Source organism: Dysidea avara, chromosome 15 (genome assembly GCF_963678975.1).
Source record: "Dysidea avara chromosome 15, odDysAvar1.4, whole genome shotgun sequence".
Lineage (NCBI taxonomy): Eukaryota > Metazoa > Porifera > Demospongiae > Dictyoceratida > Dysideidae > Dysidea > Dysidea avara.
Genome location: NC_089286.1, coordinates 7827111 through 7845708, shown reverse-complemented (window position 1 = coordinate 7845708; position 18598 = coordinate 7827111). Strand labels below are relative to the sequence as shown.

Genomic DNA, 18598 nt, shown 5'->3' with positions numbered 1-18598 from the left:
CTTTATCAACATTCTACGTACAAGCAAGGTTTGCGAAGGCAACTGTGATGATGCATTCTTGAAGCTCCCAAACATTCAGAATGGCGAACTCAAAGATAATTCAAGTAAGCTGTCCTTTCTGCATACATTTAACTGTATGTAAAGTCAATAGAGCATGACAAGTTTTATGTGTGCATACCTTTGTTGTGTTCACGATACTTTGATGTGAATAACTTTTGTAGGAACCAGCACTGTGGCAGCACTGGACACCGCAAGGACTGGTAGTTTATCCATCTATCATGTTGAGTGTTATATATTGATGAACAGTACAGAAGAGTCCAGGCTGTGCATATGTTGTAAGAAATACAAGAAAACACTATCAGCTATGCTGTCACGTCGCCGAAAAGATCAGAAGACTCATCCCAGCAGTCATACAACTTATGCGAATTTGAGTGCGTCTGAAAAAGATGAGCGTTTGAGAAATCTACACCAGGAGAGCAAAAAAGCAAAGCTTCGTGTTTGTCGATTACAAGAGAAGATTTCAACTGCAGCTACCCAAGACGGTGTAACCTTAAATGTTGATCTGCATGATGATATGAAGGCTATGATGGATGCAACCACAAAGCAAGTACATTCTATGTATCCAGAAGGATCTTTTCAACGCCTTTTTTGGGACCAACAGCATGCTCTATAAAGGACTCTCGGTCAATGAAGTGGCACCCACTAGTCATTAAGTGGAGCTTGTATCTCAGACATTTATCTGGAAAATCATATGAACTACTGCAGAAAACAGGGTGCATCAAACTGCCTTCACAAAGAACACTGCGTGATTACACCCACTATACATCAACTACCATCGGCTTCTCTGCAGAAACAGATCGAGAGCTTTACGACATTGCTTTTTTGAGTAACGAGCTTAACAGATATGTCTTCTTAGTCATGGATGAAGTTCATATCAAGACTGACCTTGTATATGATCCAGGGTTCTTTAATCGGCTTTGTCAATCTAGGCAACACTAACAATAGACTGCTTGAATTTGAGAATGCTTTAGGTGAGACACAACATGAACAACAACTCGCAAGTTCAATGTTGGTGCTAATGGTGAGAGGCATTTTTCAGAAGTTGAACTACCCATATGCGCAGTTTGCTTGTAACAACCTCAGTGGAGAGTTGATGTTTGACCCTGTGTGGGAGGCAATATCAAGGCTTGAGAGAATGGGCTTCCGTGTTTTAGGAATTACGTGTGATGGTGCATCACCAAATCGTCGATTGTGGAAACTCCACAATGCCAAAGATGAAATGGTCTACAAAGTACCCAACCCTTTTGCACGAGAGGGACCACGTGACTTGCATTTCATATCTGATCCTCCTCATTTGCTAAAAACAATTAGAAATAGCTGGAACAGTAACAAACGAAAATTATGGGTAAGTTGATAGCTATAGCTGCAATGAGAGTACATTATTTTTCCTTTTACATTTAGTGCAATGGTAAAGATATATCATGGGGGCACTTAGAACAACTTTACCTTGATGATACAGGAGGACCACAAGCAGTACCCCAACAAGGAGGAGTTATTAGACAAGTGAAAAAGCTGAGGTACGAGCATGTTTATTTAACGACGTTTTCAAAGATGAGAGTGGATTTAGCTGCACAAGTAAGTTCACAAGAATGTGATTAGCATGCTATATAATGCATTATACATGTGTAGGCTCTTAGTGAGACAGTGGCTAAGTCGCTTGAAGAGAATTATGGTGAAGAAGTACAGGAAACAGTCAAGTTTGTTAAAATGATCGATAAGTTTTTTGATTGCTTCAACGTATCCAATGCTGTTACTGGATACCACAGCAGGAAATCATTCAAAGATCCCTACACTTCTAAAAAGGATTTTCGTTTGCAAGTATGTTATTGGTATTATTATAATGTATGCATTGGGGTGTGACATTGTTTGTAGACAGTAGACCATTTTAGAGAACTACTTAGTAGATGTTGTACTTTATTGTTTGCTTATGCACTGCAGTGGCTTGAAGAAGAATTTTTGCCTTACTTGGAGAACTGGGAGAAAAGTGTCTATGAAAGGGAAGGATTTTCTCCAAAACAAAAGGAAATGATGTTAATGCCTAGGGAAACTCGTCTTGGCATCACTGTCACAGGTATTGCATGCAGTAATAATATATTATTTTAATTATCAATTAATCTTTTTTAGTTAAATCATTTGTGGAACTGGTTAAATACATATTCACCATACCAGGAGTTAAAATCTTCTTGAGTGAGAGGCTTTGTCAAGATCCTCTTGAAAATTACTTTGGCTGCCAAAGGCAACGTGGAGGGAGACATGAAAACCCAAATGTCAATGATTTTTGTAAGAATAGTCAGGCACTGAAAGTAATCAATTCTGTTTGTGGAAGAATTTCAAAAGGAAATTGCCATGGCAAGAAGCAGTCTATAGATATAGAGCAGGAGAGCAGGCCACTTAAGAAACGGTGCAAGGCTAAATGTAGGGACAAATCTTATTCTAAGCTTATAAAGCCACCAAGAGTGTTCAAAAGCAAATTGAAGTTACTGGCAGCCAAAAAGGTTTTTAAAAAGTCATTTGCTCCAAGAAAAGAATTGTTTACAGCTTCAAAATATTTGGATATTCCTGTACAGAAAGTTGTTACTGTTGATATGCCTGCCAGTTCAAGCGATAACCCTAACAGTAATGATGTGCCAGCACCAGTACTTAATGAAAAAGCAACATCAGATGTGACAGAAGCCTCCCATGAATCTTGCTCGAATGATCAGGTGAAAAGTCATAAGCATCAGCAAACTTCTGCAGAAGTAGACATTGTTGAAATGGATGAAAAGGATACACTTGCTGGCAGTCACGATAGAAATGATGTGACAGAAATGGACATATCATTTGAGCAGAAGGCCCATTCTACTGATGATGATATGATTAGTGAGGCACTAGGACCAGGACCTGCGGAGGAAGAATTATCAAGGTGTTGTACCATTACTTTAACACGTCATGACTTCTGGACTTTAAAAGATACCGGATGGTTAAATGACCAAGTAAGGCTATTCGTGATGTAGTACTTATTTTTTATGTGTTGCCATTTTCTTTTGCTAGGTGATAAACTGCTACATGAAATTAGTAGCTGAGGCCAACACAGATGTCTACGTATACAGCACATTTTTCTATCCAAAGCTTGTACGTTTTGGTTCCCAGGCAGTGTGCCGGTGGACAAAGGAAACTGATTTATTTAGCAAGAGGTTGTTGTTGGTTCCAGTGCACCTTGGAGCACACTGGTGTTTAGCAAGCATAAGCACAGCTGACCTACAGATTGTTTATTATGACTCGCTGCATGAACCAAATCCAGCATGCTTGGAAGCATTAAAATCATATATTTTAGAGAAATCATCCAACTGTGCCTCTACCACGGAATGGAATTGCTCTACTTCGCAAGGTGTTCCACAACAGACAAATAATTCAGACTGTGGTGTGTTTGTATGCAGAATTGCTCAGTGCCTGGCTAACAAAACTTCTTTCAACTTTAGTCAATGTGATATGGCTAGCATTAGGCGACAAATGGTATTAGAATTACTTCTGCAAAAGCTGTTGCCTTAAATTCCATTTTTATTATCAATTAATTAATAATTTGCTTGTATCATTTACTGTGTTGTTGTAATCACAAAATAAAGTTGTGTTATGCATAGCATTGCAAATGTTAATAATATAATATACTATAAGCTGCTATCATACAAGTCTCTACGTAAGCTTTTTGACCGCTGTGTACTCTTTTTTGCTGACTGCTTAAATTTCTCCATCCAAAAGCTCGCATATGAAAATCCACGGATAGTCACATAAAGCTGCACTATTTCCTTAAGAAGTGCACTATGTACCTCCTTCTCACCAATCTCGAAATCTGCAGTGGAAATCAGCCAATAAAATTCAACATCATCACTGGAGATAACTTTTTCAACAATCTCCTCTTTTTTTTCCAGCTGCTGGGTTGCTACCAAGTAACATTTTTAGGCATTCTCTCACTTCTTCTATTGCAATAAACAATATAAATGTTGTTTCTTTAACATACCATAGCCCACCTCTATCTAGTGCTAATGTCCATTCTTCAGAACTGCCACATTCACTATGTTCTTCGGGTGTGTCCTTTGTTAAAGCCATCAGGCACAATACCATCTCTTCCTTAAGCTCATGTTTACTGCGTTCGATTTTCTTATGTAAATGTCTACAAACCTAGCCGGCAGCATAACGAAGAGCATTGCCTTCGCGTTTTGTTACAGCTGGCGCTGGATCAACCTTGGTTTCAGCTGTACACCCTGTCACATGATCACTAATGTATCCCCTGAACAAAATATCAGTTAAATGCTGATACAGGATAGGTGTAGCAGCCACATTAGCGGAGTCCAAAAAATTTACCCAGTCCTCGAAATTTCTCTGAAGAGCGCAACAGAAAAAAGTTTCTCCAAAGTTTCTCACGATTGCATGATTTCTTCTTACAAGAGCTCATTGCCTGTTTCAGGTCTTCTGACAATTTCAAAACAAATGTTGTAAAACAGTTATTGTTGGCAGCATCAAGACACCAGTCCAACAGAATCTGTGCCACTTTTCTTGCTTCAATTGCTTCTGAGGACATTATTTTAAATGAATCATCATTCAATACGCTTCTGAGTGCTTCCACAAAAGCATCTTTTGCTTTGGGACCTGCATTGAAAGAAAAAGACAGGTATGGTATAGCATAGTAAGGTATATATTATCTATGGGTATAGCTAATGAATGGCTACATCAACATAACTTGCACACAAACAAGGCCAGGCCAGGCACATCAGTGATTGAATGTTTAAGCTGTAAAAATGCCCAAATTTTGCTACCAGCGCTGGTTGTTTATTGTTAGCTATAATGACAACGAACCAGCATCGTCATTTCCATCGGATTCTCCGCTCTTCCGCTTCGAGCTCTTCTTTCTAGCACGAGTTCTTTTACGAGTTCCAGCATTCGCCATTTTATAAAACACGGACTGAATTACGGAATTACGTTACACTAAACTCGCGATACTACAACGCTGAGTGAACTTGTTGATAGGTGTTGATTGCCTCCGTTTCCAATCCCGGGTAAGGTATATATTATCTATGGTAAAATATAGTGAAGATGGTGGTATTGTCTTGTTGGTCGTGTTTTTGGTAAGTAATAATGAGTAATTTGGAGTGATAACTGTTGGTAGTGTATCTTATGCAATATTTGTAACCTAGATAATTTCCGACGAATTTGTAATGATATGGGTAGGGGCGTGGCTTCTTCGCTTGATGATCGAAATAACTACTCTAACAGAGCAGTCAATCACTCTACTGAATAGAACAGTCGCGTTTCTACAAGTGCTGCATTTTTATATTGTAAAGTTTGTAAGTAGCTAGTAATCTAGGTAGAAGTTGTAGTACAAGAATGAAAGGCAAAGTATTACTAAGGGTTTACAGTTTTTAAAAAAAATGGCGGCGTGTGCGTGGCTCTTTGTGTTCACTCTCGTGTGTTGGAAAGTTTGTGGACTTTTGGACCAGCAACAGTTAGAGAATTATTCCTTGTCATTATCTGTGAGGATGATGAAGAATGATACTTTCTTGCTTAAACGGTTACTTTCGCTCGCCCCGTGTGGCGGGCTTTAATTGGAGAAACGCTTCGTTTTGTTTGCAGTTAATCATTTTATTATCTGGAGATGTCCATTTGAATCCTGGACCGGAGTACCCTTGTGGCAAGTGTAGATTAAATGACGATGACAAAGCAATGTGTTGTGATGGTTGTGACCAGTGGATTCATGTATCCTGTGATAGATATATTTCTGAATCTACATATGATGACCTTGTTAAGTCTCCATCATCTGATCCATGGTATTGTTGTACATGTATTGATTTAGCAGTTGACAATGTTTGCCCTAGACAGTCCTCTTCCTTGAACTGTATCTGTTTTAATTCTCGCAGTTTGTTTCCAAAACGTTTTACTTTGTTAATCTATTTATCAGCAGTTGATGCAGATGTAGTCGCTATAACTGAGACATTTTTAGATGAATCTATTCTTAACTCTCAATTTTTACTCACAAATTATGTTGTTTTTTGTAAAGATCGAAATAGACACGGTGGTGGAATTATGATACTAGTTCGCTCCTCCATTCCTGTGATGAGAATGTCTGAGTTAGAAACAAACTGTGAAATAGTGTGGGTAAAACTCCTTACCTCGCCTAGTCATCTTTTGTTTGGAGTATTCTATCGTCCACCAGGTCCATCCCTGTCAGCTCTGGATGAACTGAACTCTTCGTTATCACTAATTAATGGTGGTACACCTCTAGTATTATGTGGTGACTTTAATGTTCCCTCAATCGACTGGTCAGTGGTTTCTCCAGCTGTATCATCTCCAACCGCTACTCATCTCTGTTCAATTACACATGATCACTTTCTCAATCAGCTGGTTGTTCACCCTACTAGAGGAAATAACATTCTTGATCTAGTGTTTACTAACTGTCCTGACTCTATCTCCACTATTCGGACTGTAGATAATTTGCCAGGAACTGATCACGATTCTATTGAATTCTCAATTTGTATTTCTCCCACAAAATCATCTACCAGTGAAAAGAAATTGTATAATTACAAAAAGGCCGATTTTTGTGCATTTCAGGAGCTGTTGTCCCATGTTCCTTGGGATCAGCTGGATTTTGAATCAGACATTGAAAATGCTTGGACATGCTGGAAGGATTTATTTTTTGCAGTTGTTGACTCATATACCTAAAACTCAATGGAAACAGAAAAAACTCAAGCATTGGTTTACACCAGACAACCTCCATTTGATACGTGTCAAGCGATGTTTGTATCGTAGAATGAAACGTAACAGCTCTGAACTAAATAGATCTAAGTATAAAGTGATAAGTAATTTGGTTCGTTCCAAGGCTAGACGGGACACCGTGGACTACATTTCTGCACTTTCTGTCTCGTATTCAGCAAATGCAAAGAAGTTTTGGAATTTTGTAAATTCAGTCAAGGGATTTTATCAGTCCCCTCCTCCACTTAGCATCTCTGGTAATCATGTTTCAGATGATGTTGAGAAGGCAACAGCTTTTAATCAGTATTTTAACTCTGTGTTTACAACTGAAAACTGCTCAGGCTTGCAATCTCTGCGTGAGTCTGTCAAATTTAATGGAAAGCTTATTGACTCTGTACAATTCACACCAGAGAATGTTTATGAAGAACTTAAATCTTTACAACGGGATAAGGCCTGTGGTCCAGACAATCTACCATCTCAATTATTACAAGTTGCTGCCGATTTCATCTCCTTACCTTTATCACGTTTATTTCAACTGTCACTGTCCTCTGGTGCCCTGCCTAGGGACTGGGTGACTGCCAATGTGGTACCTGTTCACAAAAAGGGTGATAAACACCTTCCATCTAATTATCGCCCAATAAGCCTTACTTCCATTGTTGTGAAAGTTATAGAAAGAATTATTCACAGACAACTTGTACTTGTTCTAGAGTCTAAACATCTCATTAGTGATTCTCTCAACATGGCTTTCGTCGTAAACGTTCAACTGTGACCCTCTTACTTTCAGCTATTAATGACTGGGCTTTTTGCCTTGAAAGACGAAACTCAGTTCACTGTGTTTTATTGGATTTAGCTAAGACGTTTGACTCGGTTCCTCATTGCCACCTGTTACTTAAGCTTGAATGTCTCGGCATACATGGAAATCTACTCTCTTGGTTTGGTTCGTTCCATACCAATCGCTATCAAAGAGTTGTTATTAATGGCTGTTTCTCAGAATGGCTTCCTGTTCGTTCAGGTGTCCCACAAGGCTCTGTTCTTGGACCGTTGTTATTTTTACTCTACATTGACGAAATCCATCACGTTATTTCCAACAGTACTGTTAAGTTATTTGCTGATGACATTGCTTTATACAAGCAAATTGTTTCAACTCATGATGAAACTTTACTTCAAGAAGACTTGACCAAAGTTTATCAATGGTCACAGTTATGGCAACTGAAATTAAATCCACAAAAATGTGAAAGTATTTGTATATCTTATAAGCGATCGCCACCAATGTGCAAGTACCATCTTAATGACCAACCTATTCCATCTAAATCAGTAGTTCGTTACTTGGGGATGTAGATCAATTCTCATCTTAAATGGAGTGATCATGTCAAACATATAACAGCTAAAGCCTCCCGTTCACTCAACTATTTAAGACACACTCTTTTTGCAAGTCCATCTACTGTTAAATCTGCTGCCTACAATTGCCTTGTTAGACCATTACTAGAATATGCCTCACCTGTATGGTATTTACACACTGCCAGAGACATTGATAGACTAGAAGCAATTCAGAGACGAGCTGCACGCTGGGTGTGTGGTAGCAGATGGAATCCTCATTCACATAACTGGTCCAAATCTTCTACTTCTTGTTTGCAGGACCTAAGATGGCCTGCGCTCCATACTCGTCAGTCCTATTTTACTATAACTCAAGTACACGATATTTTACATGACAAGAGTTTCTATCCCATTCAACTCACATTTCAAGTTTTCAAGCACCAATACTAGATCCCATTCACTTTCACTTACCACATCATCATCTACCATTAACGCATACCGTTTTTCTTTTTTTATAAATTCTCCATTTCTTTAGAACTCAGTACCTGTAGAAATTTTACAAATTTCCAAAGCAATTCCTTTTCGGATGGCACTTCGTCGATTTCTGTTCAGCTAACCTGATTTTGTAATTTTCTCTTTTTCTTTTTGTATAGGTATGTAGTTGTCGTGTGTCATGTTTTGCTGTATGTTTTATTTTGTACTTGTAACTGTATGTATGTATGTATGTCTTTGTAAGGGGAGCACGTTTGCAGGCTTTGCCTTTTGTGTGACCCTTGTCTTTTGACAAAAATCTCTAATCTAATCTAATCTAATGGGTGTTAGTTGACTGCAGTTGCATGCCACTAAATTACAGTTGTATTTTAATATCCTGTCACTGTAATCTGGGGTTTCTGTCAAAACCATGGAAACTCACCTACTGTTTTCAACAGTGTATGCTATTCTAACAAAAAGTATTGAAATCCAGCTTGTAGCTGTAAAAAAAGTACACGTCCAAGTAAAGCAGAGTTAACTACAACAAAAAGTAATGATATTATAATGCGGCCATGTGCGAGGTGTGCAAGTTATAAAATTAATATTAGCTAATCAGATAATACAATATTATTGTTGAAGTGTTAATGAGAACTATGTGATGTTGCTAGTTTTTAAGTGTGTGAGCATCTTCACAAATGCCACACAAATTTAATTCTCAATAAAGCTATGTGTATAGATTCTCTGATAGCAATAAATAGTTTGAGTTTGGCCGCCTTTCCTTTGTTCATAGCATTGCCGTATACTGGGAAGGCAGCCAAACTCAACTATTTATTGCTATCAGAGAATCTATGCACATTGCTTTATTGAGAATCAAATTTGTGTGGCATTTATGAAGATGCTCACACACTTAAAAACTAGCAACATCACATAGTTATCATTAACACTTTAACAATAATATTGTATTATCTGATTAGCTAATATTCATTTTATAACTTGCACACTTCGCATATGGCCACATTATGATATCATTACTTTTTGTCGCAGTTAACTCTGCTTTACTTGGCAGTGACAATGCATTATGTGGTCTTCCATGGTCGGGTATTCAATACAGCATAATAGTAGCAGATCCTCATAATTGTAATTGTATGTATCACTTAAGTTTACTGTGTGTGCATCTTTTCCATCCTCACATTCTGTGCTGGTCATGCACTGTTGTACTTGCCCCATTAGTGGTTGTACCTGGTTGTATGTCAGGGGCGGTGGAGTAGGCCAAAGAGTGAGGGGGCCAGGCCAGCTGTAAGTTGAAGACCAAAAAAAAAAAAAAAGGTCAGCCTGCTGACAATAGCTGCTCTCCACCAATTATATCTCCTTATTTATAACTACACATACGTAGCTAAGTACAGTGGCGGATCCAGGATGGGGCATTTGGGGCAAATGCCCCCCCCCCTTTCAAGAAATTGCATACAAGATCGAGATACTCTAATAGAGCAGTCAATTACTCTAATAAAGCAGTCACAATGTTCATGAGGCAGTGTAGCTTACCTATGAAGCTATAAATAGGATTTTATTTCACATAACAGACGTGATATAGTTGGTAAGGATAACTAGCTATTATTGTTGTGACCTTTTTTTTTTTTTTTTTTTTTTTGGTCTTCAACTGGTTTTCAGCAAGTTTTTTTGGTCTTCAACTGTTTTTTAGAAAGGTGCCCCCCCTCTTTCCAAACTCTGGATCCGCCCCTGAAGTAATTTGCTACACTGCTTCTCTGAATACTGTGACTGCTCTATTAGAATATCTCGATCTTTTCTTGCAAACAGTGTCCCAAAAAAGTGGGGGGCCAGGGGGCCCCCCGTCTCCACCGCCTATGTTGTATGTGCCCCGGGCCTAGTAATTATACAACCAAGTAGTAAGAATTAATACGAAATGCGGTTAAAATTACGTCATTAATAATGAATGAATAAATAAATAAATAAATACTCAATAAATAATAAATAATGTTTGAGAAAACTACGAGGCCTAGAGACATGAACTAAGCGGGGAAAGATTCGCCTGTGAATGAAGGCACAACCGTATAATAAGTACGCCTGTTCGTGCTGATGACTTTACCGTACGTGTAATTCTATATAACGCCCGGCACCACGCCTTTGTTTAATTACAGATTGCTCGAACGAGAAGATTAATAAACGTCCGCGGAGAGGCCAGGCGCCACTTTACTGGTAAGCAACAACATTACAAGTATGTTTAAATGTTTGTAACTGTGTATTTTGTGTGCAGGATATGCGCTCCAGGCGTCATGCAGTGAAGGACCAGCTGATGACCAGTTGGGATACCAGCTGATGCGCTCATAAACAACCAGCTGGAACAGCAAGGTAATGAGTAATGTAATACTTGTACCGGTAGTTGTATTATAGATCTACATCTTCATCCTTCATCTGGCTTGCTAGCGGCTGGAATTATTTTCATTATACCGGCACCTTCATCTGGCTTACTGGCGGCTGGAATTATTTTCCACTCGGCTTAACTACTAGTCTACCGTGAGTCTGTAATAGCTAAACAAGAAGCCGATGCAGTGCTACATATACAACAATGTGTAACTATCTCCTGTATGTTGTGCATGGCTGTATGCATAATATTATAGACTGTGATCACTGTGCCAATGCCACACCGCTGATATACAGGTACATCACCAGTGGCCTCTAGTTTCAACAGAGTCTGTTGTGCCATATTGGCTTGATTGGGATCAATTGCTAATTGTGCCTTCACCATATCCCTTATTCTGCATAGCCTCACTTCACTGCTGAGTCATCTTCAGAGACACGTCACACCTACAATATATAGTTACTTTCAATATAGCTAACTTAACTAGGTTTTTTGTGTAGGTTGTGTTTTAGTATTGTGGTTTTCTGATACCAGTTAAACTCCCTTGCCTGTGTACGTATGCATATGTATCATTTCCACAGGTACACGCACACTGCTCTGAGTGTTTCCTATGGCACTGTTTATACTTGCCCAATGGGTAGGTTGCAACGTTGGTGTATGTACTTGGTTGTATGTGACGTGGTCCTAGTAATAATGATAATAATAATAATGGAAATGGAGTGTGGTGGAGAGAAAGGTTGGACGAGAGTGGCTAGTGTTGATGCTGCTAAAGATTTCTGTCCCCATGGATGATAAAGATTACTAGACCTGTTGCAGCTTGTAGAGCTCCTAGTGATAATACTGGATGTTATTCTGCTCAATTCTCAACTCACCAAGTTCCTTACAGTAGAGTATGTAGAATGTTGATAAGCTACCAGAAAAGTGGTCCTGCTATTTTTTTCTATAATGCAAGATCTATCAATGGTCCATAATTTCAGTGCTGGTCACAGTAAAGCGCTAATAACAATAACAACAATAACAATTATGTTGATGGAGTTTCCATAACTTATAGTACCCTGAGAGTACACAATACTACACATCTGTACTATGGGATAGGCCATTCTAGGCAAAGTACTTTTCTGCCAGATTATACTTCAAATTGTCCATGTTTCGTTTACCACCATCTTTTGTCCATGATGACTTCTACTGTGAGTCTGGATCTATAAAATTAATGTCCTAATATTCCAAGCATCATTTTTACTAGAGATTCTGTTTGGGATGGTATAGATTGTCCAAGTGATAATAATTGCTGTTCTTTTGCTAACCTCCCTTGGTTCTTTAAACCATTGCCACTTACCAGCATCAAGAATCTTGAAGCTAGGATTTGTCATGACGAGCAATACTTTTGGTGAAAGAAATTAAACCATATGTTCAGTAGCTGTTGTGATTACTACATCTACAAACTTTAAAATCTGTTTTGTTGTTTGCATTTTTGTTATTATTAATCATTAGCTTTATGTTATTTAAATTACTTTACTCTTCAGATTTTAAATTTGGAATAATAGAGCAATAGCTCTATGTCACAGAATTACATGAAATGTGTAATCCCAATGTATGTGGTCAGGGCAAGAAATGCATGGGGAAAACTGAAGGGCTTTGGTCAAAAGGGCAATAAAGCGTTTCTAGTATATCTGGAGAAAACGACAATTGAACATTATACAGACAGTATCTCAAATAAGTACCTTTAAATTTTATAGCTTGCACAGATTAAAATTATATGTATGATAAAACCTAGACTGAAGTGTCAACTTGATGTATGGAGTTTTAATATGTAGGCCAACGTTGAAACCGGGTCACTACTGCTGACCCGGATGTGACCCGGATTAATTAAATTCGGCTAGTCTCGAGCGAGCGAACGAGTCTCCACATTGAGCGTTCGATTCATGTTGAGTAAATATTGCAACTTCAGCCTATCTGTAGGTTGAAGACCAAAAAAAAAAAAGGTCTTCACCTACTGACAATAGCTACCCTCGCGGTAATGCGATAAGTGGGCGTGGCTCACGAAAGAGCTACGCGATAGCGTTTATAAATTTCCGCGTCGTCAAACGAACAATTTCGTTTCTCACGTGATCCAATCCGGGTTAGACCCGGATAAATTGTAAACCGGGTCAGACCCGGAGAAAATGTGACCCGGATGACCCGACCCGGTTTCAACGCTGATGTAGGCATGCTGGTGACACTACCAACTGTTAAACACTATACTACATGTATAATGCCACAGTTAATCATTATCTGTACATGTATTTGTGAATAATAAACAGTGGCAGTGAAAGTTCTTTCCTTTATTGTTATGTTCTTGGAGACTGCCGATATATAACACATCTACATACATATTCCTCTGCCATGCATTTTGCTTCAGTCAATTGTCACATGAGGCATGCCTAGGGGTTTCAGGAAACACCTACTAAAATTGTCAGTAGCAAACAAAGCTCAGGACTGTGTGTTGCTACTAATTTGTTGGCAAGCACAAAATCGGCTGCTCCACCAGACCCCTACATCCAGGCGCCACTTTCCAAAACCCCTTTGAAATATCCTTGGCACTCCCCTGTTACACACATTACATAACGTACATCATATAGTAATATATGTTATTTTGTGCTTTATAAAATTATGTATTATCATAATTATTCAACTGCTTTGGGTAAATCACTGAAATGTATTATATTATGAGCTTGAGCTAATAGCTAATAAGGGACTCTGACACCATATAAAAAACTTCATTAACAGTCCGTTAAATTTCTTGTTTATATATTCTGAAAACAAGTGTAGTGGAAGTAAAGGAAATCCTCTAATAAAGCAGTCAAGCAAATAATTGTGGTATATTCCAATAGAACAGCAGTCACTTATTTTTGAGAAATTTAGCTACATTAGAGTTTTTTATCATCCTATATACCGCAGGTGGAGAATAAACTAGACTAATGATAGTGTAAGCTCTCTGATGTTTGGAAAACAAGAATTTTGGGGAACTGATGTCACAAAGTTATGTGTACAGTTAGGATTTTGGGTGCAAAAGAAGACATTGTTTGACATTGTGCTTAGGAATGGTATATTATTGTTGTATCTGGAAAGCTAATTAGCTAACACAATCTAATTGGTTTTACTGAGAGATGCAGTTAATGACTATTTGTCTTTATTCAACAATGAACGATACTGTTTACACAACAATTGTACAAGAATCTCCTGTCAATTAATTTATAGCATTGCTGTCTCTAGCACATACAATGCAAAAGACAAAAGAAACTTCAGCAAATCCTCATGATCATTTAATCAGCTTTGATTATTTAACTAAAAAATTATTGTTGATTGTTTCACTCAACACTGAACCATGTATACAGTACAGCATGCTCATTCTCTGCTAGAAAACTACAAAGATAGAATGATCATGAAATAAAAAATCAAGATTTTGTAATAAAGTAGTCAATTACTTTAATACAACAAATTTAATATACCATGTGATTGAATTTATGTGATACAGTAATTGTACACTCAGCAATGTATAAGTCGATGTTTTAGTTACAAACTCCTTTCAGTTTGTAACAAAGACAATTTATATATATGATACCCATCTTGGAATTTGGATTCTGATATACAATGTACTATTTCTATGCCTGTGTTGAGCATAGTAGGCTAGTAAAAGCATCAAGCACCATGCCAACACAATAGGAATAAAACAGTCAGTTATCTAAAATAGTCTTGTATTGTTGGCTTGTAATTCTATAGCCAAAAATTTTTGCTTCTTATCACTTTCAGTTTTACTTATAATTTTGCACTGGGTGCTCACATCTTCCCTTGCAACCTTCTGCATCTTCCCTGTAGCATGGCTCAGGGCTAGTCATTAGCTGTACAGTACATGTTTATGAAGTAAGCTCTTCCTAGGAGGGTCTACAGGAAGTTATTGCAGAATACAGACTCAAAGACAATGTTACTGCATCACTGAATGTACATACCTTCACATGGTCTAATTGCAACTATATACTATGCTGTGTTAATGAGCTAAGATACTCTAACTCTTTATGTAAGAACTAATCATAATAAGTTTTATTTGTGTTTGAATTTAATAACTAGATGAGATAATAATGGCCATTGTGTGAAATGCAAATTGGCCTAAACATAGAGACTTCAAGTCAAAGTCTTCAGCATTTTTGGTGTTGTTTACATTAGAATTTATGCTTTCAAAGTGAAGGGTCAAAACAACTCTGAATAAAATTAGAAGTTGGACAATATCAGTGGACCACCATGCATGAACTACTAGTGGAAAGACTGGCTGCTGATCATGTACAACTGTCATCAATGATATTATAGGCTCATTGTCTCATTAACTTGTGCCTGTGTTTTGAACTTACCATATAAGCACACATGACATGATAAACTGGCTTCTATCACAAGAGTCATATTACATCATTGATGGTATTAGATTAATTATGATGCATTGTGACCACGATTCTGTGTAAACAGTTTTAAGATATTTCAGTGACTGGATACCAGCTTCAAACATTTGTCACAATACGTACTTTGATCCATCCAAAATGAACAAGGCAAGATCTGCATCCTGGACTTGTGCTTTGGAGTCAATTTATATGCTTTCTTATTTCCCTGTCTATTTTTTATGGCACGAGATGGTTTTTTCATTATGTGTCAACAGTGGTTTCAGCATCTTTGAGCATCAGTTTTACATATCAGTTGTTGATACAAATGAGAGCAGTTAATGTAATACCAGGTATTACTCTGCCAGGTATTATAATGTATGTACATTGTAACACCAATGCAGAAACAGATGAATATGATTCACAATGACTTGCTGAGCAAACAACCGAGGAATCCCCAAAACAGTGAGAAATTATCTTACTATAGCAACAATTAAATAAGACCAACCTTTAGACTAGACTTTGTGTCCCTGAATGATTTCTGTGAAATAAACACGTGTGTGATTTTGTTAAATCAACTAACTCAATATCAGTCAAAAGAATTGTTATTGTAAAAGGACCATCTGCTACATTGGTGTAAACAGCTTCATGCTGATTGTTAATCCGCCTATTCTCATAAACGTAAAAATATTTATAGACTTGTTTACCAGAATATCGTCTTTGTGTGAACTGAAAATGACATGCTAACGTGGAAAGCCTTATTTACGATTGCCTTTGCTGTTGCAGTACAGTACCACAGAAGCAATTATACAGTACAAGTAATCTAGCATGCTATTTGAGCATATAGTAAAAGCTTTTAATACTATAATATAACAATTTACAAGAAATAAATGACTGCATTGTTATCAACCAATTCTTATACAGCTCATCTATTTAGTGGTTCATTATTTCTGGTACCATAATTATTACGATAGTTCATTTTTCATGCATGTTCCACAGTGCATGCAGTATTTTGAGTGCTTGGTTGTTGAAGTAGCTGTATCAACTGTATTACTCACTAGGGGGCCCACAATAAGGCCGAGCTGAACTAGTAGCAGCCAGAACCTTGGCTAAATTCCCCAACCCAGTGGTATTACACATTACATTCTATGGTTTCTATAGGTATTGTTATGCAGTTAAGTTATAAGATGTATCCTGCAGGATGCTGCATGGCTTCACATTAACGTGATTCATGTGTTGACTCTGGTATCCATGGACAACAATTTCTTAGTTCCTGTCCAACAATTATCTGTAATTTCATTGTGACGTGTACATCACAGCCATGTTGTGTCTGCCACTACACAGAGATCTCACAAATTTTATACTGAAAATCTGAAGTTACAAATCAGCATCACTATACAAGTATCTATCTCAGTGTTCAGATATCAATGGATTGCATATATTAATGCCCACTGATTATCAAGTGTATTGAGCAAAAGCTTTAAAGGTTTTATTTTTAATGCATAGCTACCCTACATGGTGGATTTGATCATTGCGAATACATTTGTACTGTGGCTATAGGGCTCTGTACTGAGAAAGGTGGCTTTACTAGAATTGTAGACCATAGTAATGGAATATTTTGAGCCAAAAGGAAGTGAAGGGCTCACAATACTTCAAATTGGCAGTCAGCTGCAGCCTTATAGTACGTTCACGTTGAGCTGAATCCTCAAAAACATTTAATAACTCATGGATGCAATTACACACGATCTTGAAATTGGCACATTTGTAGTACTGCTTGATCCGCTAAAAATATTTCAAAATCTTTTTGTTCAAATGTTTGACATAATATTTACGGCCAATCAAAAATTTTCACAATACATTTCCTATGGGGAAGCCATATAAGTACAGTGTCCATTACAGCCCTTTCCTGAACTTGTAATGGAGCCAAACAGTATGTGTCTGTTGTTGACACCTTTGCTGTTACCAATAATCATCTGGTTAGCTGAAATGTTAACTCTGTTGAGAAAAAATCCACTTTTAATTTCTAGCTGTTTTTCAGGATTCAGCTCAATGTGAACATACTATAGTTGGAGTAAACAGAGTAAATACTTTCCTTGTGTACTGTGATAGGTCTGTTTGTGCAGTGATTACTTTTGCTAAACTTTTAGTGTTCCATGACAACCAATTAGCTATATACAATTAGCTGCTGCTAATGATAATTTGACAAATTGTCCACTTATTTACTAGCAACTTAATTAATCAGTGCTGTCTCACAACTACAGTTACACATAACATTTCTGACCATTTCTTTTCTTCTTTGAAAATACTGCACCCAGACATGTACTGACATTGATTCACATACAAACTGGAAGTTCTAACTATATGTGTGAAAACTCAGTGTGAAAGCACATTTGTATTTGATGCCAATTGTCTACAGTGACAGTTATGACACCACTATATAGTGCTTCTCAAACCCAGTACTTCAAGAGCAGCATATAGTTATAATCTGCAATAATATGATGTGAATAAAAAAACTGGTGCTTGGATCATAAGTAAGTGATTAACCAGCCCTTTTATTTATTGACGATAAACACATGTACATCTAATCTATTTTCAACACACAAGTTCCAGCGTAGATACACACACTCAAACAATTAACCTATCATGACCAATGTTTCATGCTTCATCTAAATGTGCTATAAGTAAGTATAATATACAAATAGACATTCAAATTTTGAATATCCTGCTACTGGTGAGAATTCTGTTGCCATGGTACATTAAAATTACCTGTAAAGTTTACAGAATATAAATTGTCTGGTGCTATAACTAAATTACATCTTCAATAAAGCATATTAAGTTGTTATGACTCCTGTTGCTATACATTATAACTAGTCTGTACTGTGAAGGTTCTCATGATCTTATCTGGCTTCTAACTCACATGCTTATGCACTATTGCTGCTTTTTATATTAAGTCAGAATCTTGACACTAAAACTAAATTCAGAGAAATCCCTGACTCAATGATATCACACATTTCACTCTATGGTTTTTATAGGTATTGCTATGTGGTGTCAAGGTTCTGGCTTGTTGCTTTTTATGTTATACTTACCAACACAGCTATTGATCACAATTCAGCAGTTGAGTGATTTAAATATGACAATGATTTGGTTGAGATTATAACTTATCCCCCCAAATGATTTATTCATGTAACTCATATTATTGTAATTGCATCCACCAGCCTATTAATATGATGTGTTGAATTGTACCAGAAACTTA

At 37.4% G+C, this 18598-nt stretch overlaps 2 protein-coding genes and 1 long non-coding RNA gene across 4 annotated transcripts; 2 read left to right on the top strand and 1 right to left on the bottom strand.

The window, feature by feature from the left end:
- On the top strand, window positions 1-3686 carry LOC136245377 (uncharacterized). The gene is made up of 7 exons (XM_066036882.1): window positions 1-104; window positions 222-1405; window positions 1462-1635; window positions 1690-1878; window positions 1999-2131; window positions 2185-3032; window positions 3091-3686. Exons 2-7 carry the CDS (start codon window positions 923-925, stop codon window positions 3586-3588), a joined length of 2325 nt encoding a protein of 774 aa, XP_065892954.1. The 5' UTR covers window positions 1-104; window positions 222-922; the 3' UTR covers window positions 3589-3686.
- LOC136245381 (uncharacterized) lies at window positions 3601-5112 on the bottom strand. Of its 2 annotated transcripts, XR_010695822.1 has the most exons (3): window positions 4891-5112; window positions 4065-4683; window positions 3601-4013 (listed from the first exon to the last, which is right to left on the bottom strand). XR_010695822.1 is itself a non-coding variant. In XM_066036888.1 (2 exons), the coding sequence occupies exons 1-2, from the start codon at window positions 4979-4981 to the stop codon at window positions 4376-4378; spliced, it is 399 nt and encodes a 132-aa protein (XP_065892960.1). In that variant the 5' UTR covers window positions 4982-5112; the 3' UTR covers window positions 3601-4375. The 2 variants fall into 2 exon arrangements, 1 of the variants encoding a protein (XP_065892960.1); XM_066036888.1 differs by having other exon boundaries at window positions 3601-4683.
- A 5459-nt stretch (window positions 5113-10571) lies between these two features.
- On the top strand, window positions 10572-11579 carry LOC136246080 (uncharacterized). Its single transcript, XR_010696235.1, has 3 exons — window positions 10572-10779; window positions 10838-10932; window positions 11524-11579. It is a non-coding gene; the product is annotated as an uncharacterized lncRNA (long non-coding RNA).
- Window positions 11580-18598: the final 7019 nt, after the last annotated feature.

What these genes read in the sequence shown, in the direction of transcription:
- LOC136245377 (XM_066036882.1), top strand. Translation starts at nt 923, where the DNA reads ATGAAGTTCATATCAAGACTGACCTTGTATATGATCCAGGGTTCTTTA. An exon ending in GAGTGGATTTAGCTGCACAA is followed by an intron (nt 1,636 to 1,689) that starts GTAAGTTCACAA and finishes ATACATGTGTAG; the next exon opens with GCTCTTAGTGAGACAGTGGC. An exon ending in CCGGATGGTTAAATGACCAA is followed by an intron (nt 3,033 to 3,090) that starts GTAAGGCTATTC and finishes TTCTTTTGCTAG; the next exon opens with GTGATAAACTGCTACATGAA.
- LOC136245381 (XM_066036888.1), bottom strand. Translation starts at nt 4,981, where the DNA reads ATGGCGAATGCTGGAACTCGTAAAAGAACTCGTGCTAGAAAGAAGAGC. An exon ending in CGATGGAAATGACGATGCTG is followed by an intron (nt 4,684 to 4,890) that starts GTTCGTTGTCAT and finishes CTTTCAATGCAG; the next exon opens with GTCCCAAAGCAAAAGATGCT.